Raw genomic sequence first — 16,769 nt, forward strand, 5'->3', positions numbered from 1 at the left:
CTGTTTTTTTTTTATTTTATTTGCATATTATGGTGGAAAATAAGTATTTGGTCAGAAACAAAATTTCATCTCAATACTTTGTGATATGTCCTTTGTTGGCAATGACAGAGGTCAAACGTTTTCTGTAAGTCTTCACAAGGTTGCCACACACTGTTGTTGGTATGTTGGCCCATTCCTCCATGCAGATCTCCTCTAGAGCAGTGATGTTTTTGGCTTTTCGCTTGGCAACATGGACTTTCAACTCCCTCCAAAGGTTTTCTATAGGGTTGAGATCTGGAGACTGGCTAGGCCACTCCAGGACCTTGAAATGCTTCTTACGAAGCCACTCCTTCGTTCCCCTGGCGGTGTGCTTTGGAGCATTGTCATGTTGAAAGACCCAGCCACGTTTCATCTTCAATGCCCTTGCTGATGGAAGGAGGTTTGCACTCAAAATCTCACCATACATGGCCCCATTCATTCTTTCATGTACCCGGATCAGTCGTCCTGGCCCCTTTGCAGAGAAACAGCCCCAAAGCATGATGTTTCCACCACCATGCTTTACAGTAGGTATGGTGTTTGATGGATGCAACTCAGTATTCTTTTTCCTCCAAACACGACAAGTTGTGTTTCTACCAAACAGTTCCAGTTTGGTTTCATCAGACCATAGGACATTCTCCCAAAACTCCTCTGGATCATCCAAATGCTCTCTAGCAAACTTCAGATGGGCCCGGACATGTACAGGCTTAAGCAGTGGGACACGTCTGGCACTGCAGGATCTGAGTCCATGGTGGCGTAGTGTGTTACTTATGGTAGGCCTTGTTACATTGGTCCCAGCTCTCTGCAGTTCATTCACTAGGTCCCCCCGCGTGGTTCTGGGATTTTTGCTCACCGTTCTTGTGATCATTCCGACCCCACGGGGTGGGATTTTGCATGGAGCACCAGATCGAGGGAGATTATCAGTGGTCTTGTATGTCTTCCATTTTCTAATTATTGCTCCCACAGTTGATTTCTTCAGTCCAAGCTGGTTGGCTATTGCAGATTCAGTCTTCCCAGCCTAGTGCAGGGCTACAATTTTGTTTCTGGTGTTCTTTGACAGCTCTTTGGTCTTCACCATAGTGGAGTTTGGAGTCAGACTGTTAGAGGGTGTGCACAGGTGTCTTTTTATACTGATAACAAGTTTAAACAGGTGCCATTACTACAGGTAATGAGTGGAGGAAAGAGGAGACTCTTAAAGAAGAAGTTACAGGTCTGTGAGAGCCAGAAATCTTGATTGCTTGTTTCTGACCAAATACTTATTTTCCACCATAATATGCAAATAAAATGAAAAAAAAACAGACAATGTGATTTTCTGGATTTTTTTTTCTCAGTTTGTCTCCCATAGTTGAGGTCTACCTATGATGTAAATTACAGACGCCTCTCATCTTTTTAAGTGGTGCAACTTGCACTATTGCTGACTGACTAAATACTTTTTTTCCCCACTGTATCAGGTATCAGCGTACTCAGGACAAATTGCACAGTAACTTTTGCAGTCCAATTTCTCCTGTTACCCTTGGTAAAATAAAAAAATTGAACCTGAAATATTTTGTTTGTGAGAAAAAAGTTAAATGTTCATTTTTTTTTAAATATTCAAAAAATTCCTGTGACGCACCTGAAGGGTTAATAAACTTCTTGAATGTGGTTTTGAGCACCTTAAGGGGTGCAGTTTTTAGAATGGCATCACTTTGGGGTATTTTCTATCATATAGACCCCTCAAAGTGGCTTCAAATGTGATGTGGTCCGTAAAATTAAAATGGTACTGCAAAAATGAGAAATCACTGGTCAAATTTAACCCTTATAACTTCCTAACAAAAAAAAATTTTGGTTCCAAAATTGTGCTGATGTAAAGCAAATATGTGGGAAATGTTAATTATTAAGTTTTTTGTGTGCCATATCTCTGTGATTTAAGGGCATAAAAATTCAAAGTTGGAAAATTGCAAAATTTTCTAAATTTTCGCCAAATTTCCATTTTTTTCCACAAATAAAAGCAAGTTATTTGAATGAAATGTTACCACTGTCATGAAGTACAATATGTCACGAGAAAACAGTGTCAGAATCACCGGGACCTCATAAAGGGACAATGGTCAGAATTGTAAAAATTGGCCCGGACATGAACGTGCAAACCACCCTTAGGGGTGAAGGGGTTAAAATTACCAAAAATAAACGGGTCCCTGAAGAATCAGTGGCAGCATATATTGGCATTCTTGTGCAATCCAAGCTATATATATTTTAAAATTATAATTATTAGGGAAAGCTCTACAATTTCTTATTTATTTTCCTATGTTAAAAGCAATAATAAAATAAAACACAAATTAAAATCGGATCCAAATCACTTTTGAAAATTAGACGATTTTCTGCACATTGCACTTATATCTGAATGAGGCCATAGATAGGGAAATTAGATTGTAAGCTCTATTGGAATAGACATTTATATGTATGCTGATATTGCAGAATATATTGATAGTAAAAAAAACAATAAAATTAATACCTATATTTTTATATAAATTAGATCATCTTTATCATACTGACAAAGAAAGTATTCTAAATGGAACTCACAAGGTAAGAAGTATTTCATTAACCCCGGAGTACGTGTATCTTCTGCTTGGGAACTGGCTCTGTTGCACAGCTGGAACCAGAGTATAACTGATGCAATCAAAGCTAGCTCCAATTTCTACAGCTTAACCTTTAAAATGCCACTGTCTAGCATAAGATGATCATTTATAAGGGTTCAACATTTCAGTTGCCATTTCTGATAATCACTGCTTCCTCCATCAAGCGATCCTATAGTGAGAAGCAATTGGTTGACTTGACATCTGAGGGCCTCCTGAAGGGTCCCATATCTGCCATGTTATATCTCGCATAAACAAGTAGACAGAAATTTTTTGCAATAGTTTCAACTGCAGTCTGAATATACAATGTGCATATTCCAATAACAACAAGAAAAACCATTGCATTAACAGGTGCATCCTAACCTTTGACTGGTGTGTGTATATATTGTGGAAGGTCGGCTCACTTAGCTGCACCTCGAGGTAGACATAGGCACATGTGTGGTTAAAGTCTTTGAGTGGTTTATTGCATCATAAACCAAAAACCCCAAAATGTCAACAGGAAAACAGCCTTTCTGGCTCAAATGGAAATAAACAGTTCATATAAAGTCCTACCCAGTGCCTTTGGGACAAAACATATGGAAGCTCTCTCAAAAGCTAGCAGTTAGGAGGATTCATACCTCAGCACAACACCGACAAATAAAAAAAAATGGCTGGACATTTATTTCCCAGTCTCACCCTTGAGGTGGAGATATGATGAGTAGGCATCCCCCATATCTCTTACCTACTCACCTAAAATGCCACCCATAACATGACCGCTTAACTCCTTCAGCACATAGCATTCTAAAAAGAAACTTATGGGTTTCTAGATCACAGAGGAAAGCAATCTCCGTGACTCACACCTCCCCTCACATACAGCTCCAGTGATCCTGTCACAATATATATGTATATATAGAAAGTAAAATATATATTACAAAAAGTAAAATAAAATAAAACAAAGCATAGTTTGTATTGCCACGTGTATAATTGTGCAAGCAGAAAAATTATAAAAATATGTATGATTTAAAGTGAAATCCTGAATACCAAGAAGATCAAGATTGAGTAAAATATCCTGATATTTGAGGTTTCTGTTATGATTGAGTCACCGTAGGAGGCAAAAACAGAAATGTTAGCTAAGTCCAGAAAACCAGAGAAGTTGGCAGCTATCGGATTGCAGACCCCTGAACCTATCAACACAACTAGCAGTAGCCGTGGGGGGTTCCTACGATGCCCTAGACCCCTCGATCACAGCTGGAGGATTAAATAGGCCTAAAGGAAGAAAGGGGAAATCTAAACTGCCCCAGAGCAGACCCCAAAGCAATAGGCAGCCCCCAACATATAATGACGGTGAAGCAAGATGAAAATACTAACACAGACAGAAAGATAGACTGAGCAAAGATGGGGCCCAAGCTAACTAGATAGAAAAGGACAGGAAGGCTGCTGTCTGCAATACGTGAAAAACCCTATGAAAATAAGAGCCAACAGACTGACAGTGAAAAAGGCCCTGAAGACGCTAGGCTTCAAAAAAGCTATGTCAGTATTCAGGAATATTCTGAAGACAGAGCTACAGGCAAAAGGAGATTCAGCTCACCCCAGCAGGGAATGGCAGAATACAGAAAAGCAAGGAAAACAAAAAACAAAACAAAAATGCTAACAGGCAAAACAGAAAACTTAGCTTTAGAGGAGCAGGAATCAGACTGGTGTCCTAGAAGTCCACAGAGAAAAAACCCGCAGGGTAGAAAGGCGTCGGCAGCCTTATATCCAGTCCGTGACTCCACTCAGCCAGTCATCCTCATTAGGCTCAGGTGCCTGATAATCAGGCTCATTACCTTCCTTTACCAGAATAGGGAGTTCACCAGACCTCAGTGACGAAGGGGAAAATGAACTCACAACAGGTTTCATGCGAATTCAGGGAAAAAATCTGTCTGGCACCATTTCCCACACTGCTGAAACATCAACATTTATTGCTGTCATTTGGGCCTCCTAATTATAGCCAGAAACTATGATATCTTATGGATTACTATTTCAAGTACAGTTGTAGTCAGTACTTGGGTAGTGATGAACAAGCACTAAAATGCTCGGGTGCTCATTGCTTGGGTTGAGCAAATTGGAATGCTCGGGTGCTCGACCCGAGCAATGAGCCCAATGTAAGTCTATTGGAAAACCAAGCATTTTTGCCGTGCCCCCCCTGGGATCTTTTAGGGTCTAAAAACATCTGAAATCGATGGGAACAGTTCTCAAATGACATGGGAACATCATGAGGAATACCCCTGGAAGCATTTCTGACTCCCAGGTCACAACTGTGAACAATAATATCAGAGTCTTACACCACTTTTGCAGGCGCACAATAAAATATACAAAAACGAAAATGGTTTTTCCTGGGAAATATGCTATGGAACATCCTTTCCAGGGTAATGATTTGTATGTAAGGCAAAATAAAAAAACAAAATTGTTCCTCTATCAATTGGGCTATGTTCACAAGTAGCGTTTTGGATGCGATTTTCAACTTTAGCATTGCTTTCAACCAAGACAAATGCATTCACTGGGAAATGTCATTTTAACATTTTTCAACCTTATTTGGCCATATGGTGTGTGACACATCATCAGACACATCCTGTTTCAGTTATGAAGGAGGGACTCTGAAAGTCACAAAGTCTATTTTTACCGGGCCAGCAGTCGGCCATCACTTTTCTTAGAGAACCATCAGCCGGCTCCCCAAAGTTACACGCACCCCTGTAAGCCTTTGAACCCATGTAATGGATGGCCACAGGAAAACCAAGCTCACATTATTCATTTGCTACTCCCATATTATTTGCTTATGCTTTCAATTCAAGGCCTGCCTTGCACCAAATTTACACATATGGCTACAGGTAAACCAAGTTCACATTATACATTTGGTACTCCCATACTGTTTGCTTATGCATTGAATGCAAGGCCTGCCCTGCACCAAAGTTACACGCACCCCAATAAGCATTTGAACCCACTAACTATATGGCCACACTAAAACAAAGTTCACATTATTCATTTGGTACTCCCATACTGTTTTCTTATGCATTGAATGCAAGGCCTGCCTTGCACCAAAGTTACACGCAACCCAATAACCCTTGGAACCCACGTACTGGATGGCCACAGGAAAAATAAGTTAACATTATTCATTTGGTACTCTCATACTGTTTGCTTATGCATTGAATGCAAGACCTGCCTTGCTCCAAAGTTACACAAACCCCAATAAGCCTTTGAACCCACGTAGTAGATGGCCACATGAAACCAAAGTTCCAATTATTATGATTTTTTGCGTCACGTAAAGTTTGCCCATGAAGTGAATACAAGGCCTGCCCCAAATTTGCACGCACTCCAATCCCCCAAGGAAAAAATGTGGAGGATGGCCTCCGAAAAAAGTTTTCCCAGTTTAAAGAAGTGGGTCTTCTATACTTGTAATGTCCACACACTTAGTGTAAGGGCTGCCAAAAATTTTCCCCTGGGGGGTACACATCAACATGCTGTGTCAACAATTTTTTTTACTGCCAGAGAATATGGGAAGCAAGGTGTGCCACAGTCCGCGCTGCTGAGTCCACAAAATCACCTGGGATGCAAGATGTTGTAACAAAGTACTTCTTTATTCCTTCCTATGCTTTTCGGCGCCCTTCCTGGCACCTTCCTCATATCCCTGAGACGAAACGCATAGGAAGGAATAAAGAAGTACTTTGTTACAACATCTTGCATCCCAGGTGATTTTGTGGACTCAGCAGCGCGGACTGTGGCACACCTTGCTTCCCATATTCTATGGCAGTTTCTCCACGTTGGAGTGGTCGGTGGAGGTCCTGCAGCAGCTGATACTGTGTTATGTCTTCAAGCCAGTTGTGGGTCACACAACTGGGATAGGTGAGTGGAACTGCATTACACCACTCACATCGTAGTGTCACTAGTGATAGGGCACTATTGCGCCTCTTGTTCCCCCACCCTTTTTGTATTGAAACATTTTTTTTACGGGCATCATAAACACCCTTGAAAACAATAACGTGGTTTCCTACACAGTTGCTTCTGGGAAGGTGTAGGTTTGCAGCAGAAATATGGTATACATGTCATTGGATGAAGTGATCAGGAAAAGAGGCATGGTGATGGCGGGAATGGGAACGTACAGGACTAATAACAGGTGGGCTATGGGAGGTATGAGAGCCAGAATCCAGCCTACAATGATTAGTCGTTTACTCACCACTAATTACCGCAATGCGTTTGATGCCCAACAGAAGATAGCTGTAACAGATTTGCATCTCAAGCTAGGCATGAAAGATGCCCGTGAAAAATTGGTTGCAAAAGACACACGTTTCCGTATAAAGGGTAAAGTACAAGATGCTTGTGAGATGCTGAATTATAGATAGCAGCAGATCAGTGTTGGAGGACAACCAACCAAACTAATGGATGCTCGTGAAAAGCTGAGTTTAAAGAGAAGTGCACCTGCCGTAACTATCAACTCACCCGTGACACAAGGTTCTTCATCTTCACCCATAAATATTACCAAGACAGTCCAAATTTCACAGCTGAAAACAATTTCTTCATGTGGAATGAACAATGTTAAAGGAATGTGAATAAACGTTGTTAACCAGGAACCAGGGAAACCACAGATTTCCTCTTTACAAGACATGGACGATGATGGTATTGATGATAACTTGGAACTTTCCCACATCCCCACCCACAAGTTGAAAGTCACAGCTGTCAACACTGTGCAAAAAAGGCTGGGAATGTCTGGAAATTCATTTTCTCTTGGGCAAACTTTACCTCTTACTAAAGTGGTACAGAATGATGCATACACAGCTCCCATGTCTACTCAACACGAGACTTTGCTATCTTTATTGCGCTCAAAGGCTCTAACCCACGTGTCACATACACTTGTCACAAATGAGGCCAGTTTTTCAGTAGGGCCGACTACAAAAGAGTCTGTCTTTAGCCCTTTAGAAGGCAAAAAAAGACCTTTAATAATTTGCAACCAAGAGTGACAGAGGAAGATATTGTCTAGCTTTTATGTGTATACGGTGTCTTGAAGCTTGTCCGCTTATTGAGGTAAGGAGTTGCAGAGGTTGTGTTTATAAGAAAGGGAGATGCAGTTGGTGCCTACAAAAAAATACAACAGATACCTATATGGACAACCAATGAAATGCAATCTTCATTTGAATGGTATTGTGATAACATCAAACCAGTCCATACTTCAAAGATTAAGTGACACCCCATTAAATAAGGACGTTGAATCTAGAAGAAACATAACCTCCTCCTCCAGTGTTGATTCAAATCCTCCAGCTGAAGTTGCTCCTGATACTATCTTAAAAGCACTCTTTAAATCCTCATGTCATCAGCAGTTATCCAACCAATGGTATTTAAGATTAAGCTCTGAAAAGACCAGCTCAAATTGGAGACTGTAATAAGAGAGATTCCCAAGTCTCATATGGGCCCAGAGACTCCTTAAAAAACCCTTCATTTTGCTTCTTGTGTTTTGTTTAGCGCTGATCACCAGCAGGTAGTTGATGTTTGAAGGAGTCTGGCATTAGACTTTGGACAATCAATTCTGTTCCCAGCATTGTAGTACAGTTCACCTTTGTTGTGTGGCAGATGCATTATTGCCTCAAGAATTTCCATTTTCCCCTTGCTCTGGTATTCTGAATCAGCATGATTAAGGTTTTACTGTTATGACAAGGGAGTCTAAATGATGAATAACTTGTTTAAATTTCTTCAATAATCTGTTTGTGCCTAAAAGAAAGGTAATCTTTGTTGTTTTGTAGTTTTAATATCTGGATTCCACCAAATGGGTACTGTAGGGATTCTACTCACTCAGGTGCAGTGGGAGACAGTCAGGAGGCAGGTTCCTTTAAAGTTCAGGCGGTTTATTACATCATAAACCCATCAAGCAGCAAGTAACAAAGAAAATAGCCATCAGCTCAAAAGGAAAAAACATAAATGTCCGTTTCTTCAGGCTAAGTCCTGGAGCCTCCGCACACACGAAGGTTTGTCCCTCCTCACATACAGCTGCCTGGTTCAGGAGCAGGCTCCATTATAAGGGTGTAGCCACACCCACGAACCCAGCAGCTAACTGGTCACGTGACTGTGACCTCAACACAGGTCCTTGCAAACATTAGTAATAAAGCAATATCTATTATGCCTTAGGATACCGTTACATTTAGCGATGCACCAACGATTCTGACCACGATACGACCCATTCAGGATCGCTGGTGCATCGCTAAATGGTCGCTAGTGAGCTACCAAACAGGCAGATCTTGCCAGCGACATAGCAAAGGTCAGCGGTTGTTACTTACCTGTCAGATGCGGTGATGAAGACTTCCTCCCACCCGCATCCACGCGTCGCTCGTCGAAGCCAGCAGGAACCCAGCAGGAAGTGGCCGATGAGAAACAGTCCAGGACATTCTCGTGTGATCAGCGATAACCAGCGGGGGAGTCGGTCGGAGGTAAGTATCACACATAGTGATATCGCTAGCAATATCGCTGCTGCATCACAAAATCGGTGACGCTTTAGCGATATCGCTAGAGATCTCGCTGTGTGTAACGGGGGCTTTACATTACGGAGACAAGCTATCTCTGAGACACATATCTCCCTTCAATTATACAATCCTTAGCCATGCCACATACCTCTCCCCTCTGCCTAAAGCCGTGGGGCTTGGCACTTTCACCTACCAGGCAAGGGATTCTTGAGAGGGCATCGGCATTCCCATGTAACTTCCCGGCCCTATGCTCTACATGGAAGCTGAAGTCGTACAGGGCTAAGAACCAGCGGGTGACCCTAGCATTCTTACCCTTTGTTTCCCTCATTCATCTGAGTGGGGCATGGTGGGATATTAATCTAAACTTACGTCCCACCAGATAGTACCATAACGTATCCACTGCCCACTTTATGGCCAAACACTCCTTCTCTATGACTGAGTAATTCTTTTCACATGAAGATAGCATCCTACTCAGGTAGAGGACATGATGCTCCTCCCAATGTATCTCCTGGGAGAGGACTGCACCTACCCCGACATCTGAGGCATCTGTCTGAAGGATGAACTCTTTTTTAAAGTCCGGGGCCACCAGAACGGGTTGCTTTCATAGAGCCCCTTTCATTTCTTGGAAGGCTGACTCCGCCTCTCCGGACCATCTGACCATTACTGACTTTGTCCCCTTAAGCAGATCAGTTAGAGGTGCAGCCATCATGGCGAAGTTTGGGATAAACCTTCTGTAGTATCCCACGATCCTCAGAAAGGATTTGCTTTTTGGGGAGAGGTCTTGGCCATGTTTGAATTGCTTCCACTTTATTGATTTGGGGTTTGATCTCGCCACACCCCACTACATATCCGAGGTACTTAGCTTCTTCTTTACCCAAGGCACACTTCTTCGGGTTTATTGTAAACCCCGCATCCCTTAGAGCATCAAACACTGCTTGGACCTTTTTCAGGTGAGTCTCCAAATTCTGGGGTAAACATGACAATATCATCCAGATACGAGGGAGCGTATAGCTTAGGAGGTGCAAGGATTCTATCTATAGCCCTCTGGAAGTTTGTCAGCGCTCCCTGCAGGCCAAACGGCATCCGGACATACTGGAAGCATCCGTCTGGTGTAGAAAATGCCATCTTCTCCCTGGCTTCCTGTGCTATGGGGATCTGCCAATATCCCTTTGTCAGATCCAAGGTGGTTATGTACCTGGCAGGTCCAAGTCTCTCGATGAGCTCATCAACACGTGGCATGGGATAAGCAACGAACTTGGAGACCTCATTCAGCTTTCGGTAATCATTGCAGAACCTCCATTCACCATCAGGTTTTGGGACCAGGACAATCGGGCTCGACCAGCCACTCTTGGATTCCTCAATGACCCAGAGCTTCAACATACACTGCACCTCCTTGGAGATTACCTCTCGACGAGCCTCAGGAATTCGATACGGCTTCACGTTCACCCGCACATGTGGCTCAGTCAGAACTTCGTGCTCCACAACCTTCGTGCACCCCAGCAGCTCTGAAAACAGGTCCCTGTTTTTCTGGAGTAACTCCTGGCACTGCTGTTTCTGGGCCTTCTATAGCGTCTCTGCTATGGTAACCGCTCCAACCTCCGCTTCTAGATTGCCCAGCAAGCACGGAGTTATCCCTGGCTCTCTATCTTGCCATGGCTTGATGAGGTTGACATGGTAAACCTGGTATGGCTTCCGTCTTCCGGGTTGGTGGATCTTGTAGTTTACGTCTCCAAGCTTCTCCACCACCTCATACGGCCCTTGTCACTTGGCCAAGAACTTACTCTCCACCGTCGGAATTAGCACGAGAACTCGGTCTCCCGGATTGAACTGCCTCACTCTTGCTGACCGGTTGTAGACCCTGGCCTGAGCCTCTTGTGCCTGGTGGAGATGTTCTTTAACAATGGGCATCACCTTCGCAACCTTCTGCTGCATCAGTGCCACATGCTCAATGATGCTTCTGTGGGGCGTGACTTCGGCTTCCCAGGTTTCCTTGGCTATATCTAGGAGACCTCGCGGATGTCGGCTGTACAGAAGCTCGAAGGGCGAGAACCCTGTGGAGGCCTTGGGGGACTTCACGGATAGAAAACAGCAGATACTGTAAGAGGCAATCCCAGTCTCTACCATCTTTCTCTATGACTTTTCTTAGCATGCTCTTCAGTGTCTTGTTAAACCTCTCAACAAGGCCATCTGACTGCGGATGTTACACTGAAGTCCTCAACTGGGAGATTTGCAGGACTCTGCACAATTCCCTCATCACCTTGCTCATAAAAGGCGTTCCCTGGTCGGTCAGGATCTCCTTCGGCAAACCCGTCCAAAAAACACATTGACCAGCTAGCGGGCGATACTCTTCCCAGAGGAATTTCTCAGGGTAATTGCTTCAGGATAGCCGGTGGCATAGTCCAGGATTACTAATATATACTGATGGCCGTGAGCTGATTTAACTAAGGAACCGACCAAGTCCATGGCAATTCTCTCAAATGGCACCTCAATAATGGGCAGTGGCACAAGGGGGTTTGGAAAATGAGATGTGGGGGCAGTTAACTGACATGTTGGGCAGGACCTTCAATAGTTTGCTATTTCCTGGTGACACCCAGGCCAATAGATCCTCTGTACAATCCATTTCTGCATTTTTTCCACCCCCATGTGTCCCCCCAAGATGTGTGAATGGGCCATGTCCATCCCTTTCCGTCTATAGGGGCCTGGTACTATTAACTGCTCTACCACCTCCTCCCTTATCTTCTCCCGACCCTTGTGCAACCCCATTAATGACGGTGACATTGTTGAAGGCTTCTCTCAGTGTTGGGTCCCTATGTTAAGCAGTCCCAAAAATTCTCAACGGCCACCCCTAACTCCGGAATGTCAGATACAGCGGACCCCTTCCTCCTCATCCCCAACAAGGACACATAAAGGAAACCCGTCTACCTCTGATGGTGCGATATCTTATTAGGGTTCATTGGTTCACTGCTCTTGCTAGCAATCTCAGAACCCTTACCCCACAGATCCCAAAACAAACTAAAATCCCGGCCTATAATTATAGGATGCAACAAGTCCCGAATGACGCCAACTTCATGGGACTCGGTGCCATGTGCCGTTTCAATGTTCACCCTGGCCATAGAGTTGTCTTTTGCATCGCCATGTATGCACTGAACACCGACTTTTTTACCCGGGAGTAGGCTGAGAGGAAAGGTGGCCCATACAAGAGTCACCAAGCTCCTGGAGTCTAGCAGCACCATTACTGCTCGAACATTCACCTTCACGGGACACACTTGCGGCCCCTCGTTAGGTGGAGCGTTCACACTGCAAACTAGATATGCATAGTATGAACTACGGTGTCCCATGCTGTAGTCCATCTGCTCGGTGGTCTGGGGACAACAGGCAGCTATATGTCTGGTCCTGTGGCACTTCCAGCAAATAATATCACCCGTGGGGACCTTGGGCACTGCCTCCCCCGCCCCTTTTAACCTTGGATGCCCCACCCCTTTTTGGGACTCCACCCCCTGCTGGAACCCCCAATATGGAATGGGTTGCTTCCCCAAGGAGCCTTCCATTCCCTGGTATCTCTTGACCAGTCCTACCAGTTCATCGGCATTCTGGGAATCCCCCTGGGCAACCCAAGTCTGTAGGGGTCTCGGCAGGGAATGCACAAACCGATCCATTACCACTCGCTCTACCATCTTTGCAGGCGAAGATGACTCTGGCTGCCGCCATTTCTGGACCAGGTGCAACAGGTCGAACATTTGGGAGCGTGGCAGTTTGTTCCAGTGATAGGCCCAGCAGTGAACTCGCTGTGCCCTAATAGTCATTGTCACCCCCAAATGTGCGAGAATTTCCGCTTTTAGTTTGGGATACTCCTTGGCGTCTTGTACAGTCAAGTCATAGTATGCCTTCTGGGGCGCCCTCATCAGGTATGGGCCCAGTACCTTTGCCCACTGCTCTGGTTGAAATTTTTCCCTCTCAGCCAGCCTCTCAAACACTGTCAAGAAGGCCTCAACATCATCCTCAGGGGTCATTTTTTGTAATGGGCATCTTACCGCCTTCCCGACATGGGTGGCATCAGCCAGACCTGGGGTTGAGGCGCTCGTCCTGCCCTCCTGGATGGCGGTTGCCAGAAGCTGCATCTGCTGCCGTTGCTCCTGCTGGCTCTGCTGGATCTGCTGTAACAACAGCCTTTTGGTCTCCTGTTGCTGTGCCTGGGTCTGGACCAGATGTTTCAGCAGGTCCTCCATTTTTCCAGGCAATGCTTGCTGGCTTGCTGCCAACTTGACCCAGGACATGCAGTAACAGTCTCACGACTCTGCTGGGAACGCTGCCTGCACATCTAGCACCAATTGTAGGGATTCTACTCTCTCAGGTGCAGCGGGAGACAGTCAGGAGGCAGGTTCCTTTAAAGTTCATGTGGTTTATTACATCATAAACCCATCAAGCAGCAAGTAACAAAGAAAATAGCCTTCAGCTCAAAAGGAAAAAACATAAATGTCCGTTTCTTCAGGCTCAGTCCTGGAGCCTCCGTACACACCAGAGGCTTGTCCCACCTCGCATAAAGCTGCCTGGTTAAGGAGCAGGCTACATCATAAGGGTGTAGCCACACCCACGAACCCAGCAGCTGACTGGTCACATGACTGTGACCTCACCACAGGTCCTTGCAAACATTAGTAATAAAGCAATATCTATATTACGGAGTCAAGCCATCTCTGAGACACATACTGTATCTCCCATCGATTATACAACCCTTAGCCATGCCACAGTATGAAGACCTGCATATTCCAGTAAATAGGGGAGGATTACTGAGAGTCCACCGACTGTGTTCTAGCCAAAAAACAAATTTTATGCCTAATTATTGTTTCACACTGTGAAAATGTTATCCAGAACTCTACAATTGTAGGCAATACTTATTGCCCTGCGGCTGAAGCATGTTGTAATATCTGTGATTTGAATACAGAGAAATGCTGAAGGGAAATAGATCATGCTAATAGTGATCTAAATACGGAGATGTGTACAGAGGAATGCTGGCAGGACACAGATTGTGGTTTTCCATAAACTTCATCTACATTTACAAATTTGTATTTAATGCTGGTAATAAAAAAATCTCTAGTGTAGGCAGGGCGCAGGGCCATACAAAAGCTATTTATTTGCTCTTTCTGTCCAAACCTGTTATTTTTTTTTTTTAAATTGATATTTATTTGGACACCTCATTGGTTGGAGTGAGGAGCACAAGAAATGATAGATGAACTCTGCTGACACTAAACACACCCCTTTGAAAACAATAGTGTAGCTGTTGCATCATGAAACACATTCACCCTGGTGATCTACTGGTGGTGTCTGAATAGACATGGAGCATGGCCTCCTATAAATTTCTCTCCCTATTTGAAGGAGCGAGTCTCCTGTACTTGTAATGCCCATACACTAAATGTATGGGCTGAGAAACATTTCACCCTGGGGGGTACACATCAATCTACTGTGTCAACATTTTTTTATGGGCATCATAAACATCTTTGAAAAGAATAGCATGGCTGTTTCATTATGGAACACATTTGCCCTGGTTATCTAGTGTTGGTGGATGATGGAGACGGAGGATGATAACAGCAAGTAGCCAAAATCAGTAAGCGTATACCCATGTGTGGGTGTGAAGAGGTGCATGGTAATATACCTCCCAACAAGATACACTGCATTTGAGGTTATGTTTTGCTGTTATGCGGTGGTGTAGAGAAGTCTGGCCCAACGAACTGTGACCTCTGCCACTGTTTCCAATGGGAATTTTTTTAATAATTCCACAACAAGAGACTTCTGGTACTGCACCATTTTAGTACACCTGTCTGACTCTGGAAGAAGAGATTGAAAGTTCTCCTTGTAGCATGGGTCTAGAAGTGTCACCAACCAGTAATGACTGTCACCAAAAATTTTGAGAATACAAGGGTCATGGGAAAGGCAGCGAAACCTAAACTCAGCCATGTGTGCCAGTCTGCTAACAGGCAAGATTTTTGTGTCCTTACCAAGAGAATGGCTGACCATGCTCTCTTCCTTTCTGTCCTCAGGCCATCCATGCTGAACACACGGTATGACAGTTGTGCTTATAGTACCGTGTAGAGCGCATGAAAGAAGCTCATGTTCTTCCTCCTCCTCCTCTTCCTCTTTGTCACCTAATCCACGTTGGGATGAGATGAGGCTGGGCTGTGTGTAATCACTATGTATGGTTCCTTGCTCCCTCTCATCATGCTCCACCTGCAATGCTTCCTCTTTGATTGTGAGCAGAGAGCATTTCAGAACACATAGAAGTGGGCTGGTGATGCTAATTATGGCATCATTGCCGCTCACCATCTTGGTAGAGCCCTCAAAAGATATAATTTTTAGCCCATGGATAGGTGACGCATGTGATGGAGATACCACACTGAAAAGTATGTGGCCTGTATTTTTAATTTTTTACAGCAAATATTGTCACTAACTAGGGTAGTTTGGCATTCCCATATAGTGTATGGCTGAGTGTTGAACTCCTGACAGGGTATGGTGTATCCTACATTGGTCAAGCTTTTTGTCAGTAGAGTCTTTCCTTCTCAAATTTCACACACAGGAAACCCCACAATACAATATTTGCACAGTAACTGCCACTAAGCAGAAGATAATGATGGCGGTAGTAATTGGTGCATTTGAGCCCCAGTCATGAAGTAGCTATAAGAATTTGAAGCAGAAGACTTTTTACTAAAGGTAATGGGACAAATTATTATTTATAAACAGCAGTAAACTGAGGTACAGGATTACACTCACCATTGATGATTGCTGTCACTGTGTACCTTCAGAAAGGCAAATCTTAGTAACCTCTGGTCTTATTAAGTCTGAATATCTCTTCTTCAGCACTGTGCTCTGTTTCTGCCCTGAGGTAATTCTTCCTCCTGGAGGTGCAATAGTAGGCTTCCTCACATGAAGTCTACTAACTCCCCTTTTCATGCCAGTCCCCTTTTTAAGAAAAGCCAGCAGGGAGAAAGTAGGTAATTCCTTCACCTACAAAATGGCTTCCTCTTCTCAAGCTGTCCGACCACCAACTGCTATTTCAAATTTAAAACTCTAACCTTGGGCTCGGCTCCTCCCCCTTCTATGTGACTGTAGAGCTGCAGCTATTGGCTGACTGCCCTGAGGCGTTTTTCCAGAAGCTTCTGCATATTAAAACAGAGCTGGGTCACTGGATCAAGCTGGGGAGTGGAAGATTAAATCATTTTGTGTTGCCTGTCAGCAGGTTCCACAATGTATTTAAAATAAACAGTCCACATAAAAATTCACATCATTTATATGAAAACACAGTATATATATGGTATCCTATAGAAAGGGCCACTTTATGGGATACCGCAGTAACACAGCAAAATCAGTAACACAGCAAAATAAGTTCAATGTAGATACCACATGGAGATACCACACTTAAAATATGTGTCCTGTATTTTTATTTTTTTACAGCAAAATAGTGCCAAGAACTAGAGTAACACAAGCAAACACAGTTAAATGGAGGCCTCAAATGCCAAAATTTGTAGCCCACAAATATAAGAGACATGTGAGGGAGATACTACACTGTAAAATATGTGGCCTGTAATTTTACTTTTTTACAGTGAATATTAAAGTGTTTAAAGTACTGGTCGACACTAAGGCTAAGTTCAAACGTAGCGGAATTGTCGCGGAGGTTACCGCGAGAATACCGGAATTC

General features: G+C 43.9%; 1 protein-coding gene and 1 pseudogene across 1 annotated transcript in view; both read left to right on the plus strand.

Moving 5' to 3' along the window:
• The window catches only part of LOC141086134 (uncharacterized), a 253,329-nt gene that overhangs the window by 83,485 nt on the left and 153,075 nt on the right, over positions 1 to 16,769 (plus strand). Inside the window, exon 3 of the mRNA XM_073571873.1 lies at positions 2,525 to 2,574. Coding sequence (XP_073427974.1) covers positions 2,525 to 2,574 — 50 coding nt within the window. The remainder of the gene's footprint in view (positions 1 to 2,524; positions 2,575 to 16,769) is intronic.
• On the plus strand, positions 6,671 to 7,986 carry LOC141086043 (polymerase delta-interacting protein 3 pseudogene; annotated as a pseudogene).

This window comes from Dendrobates tinctorius, unplaced genomic scaffold, assembly GCF_039654945.1.
Source record: "Dendrobates tinctorius isolate UK_male_01 unplaced genomic scaffold, ASM3965494v1 ptg000030l, whole genome shotgun sequence".
Classification (NCBI taxonomy): Eukaryota; Metazoa; Chordata; class Amphibia; order Anura; family Dendrobatidae; genus Dendrobates; species Dendrobates tinctorius.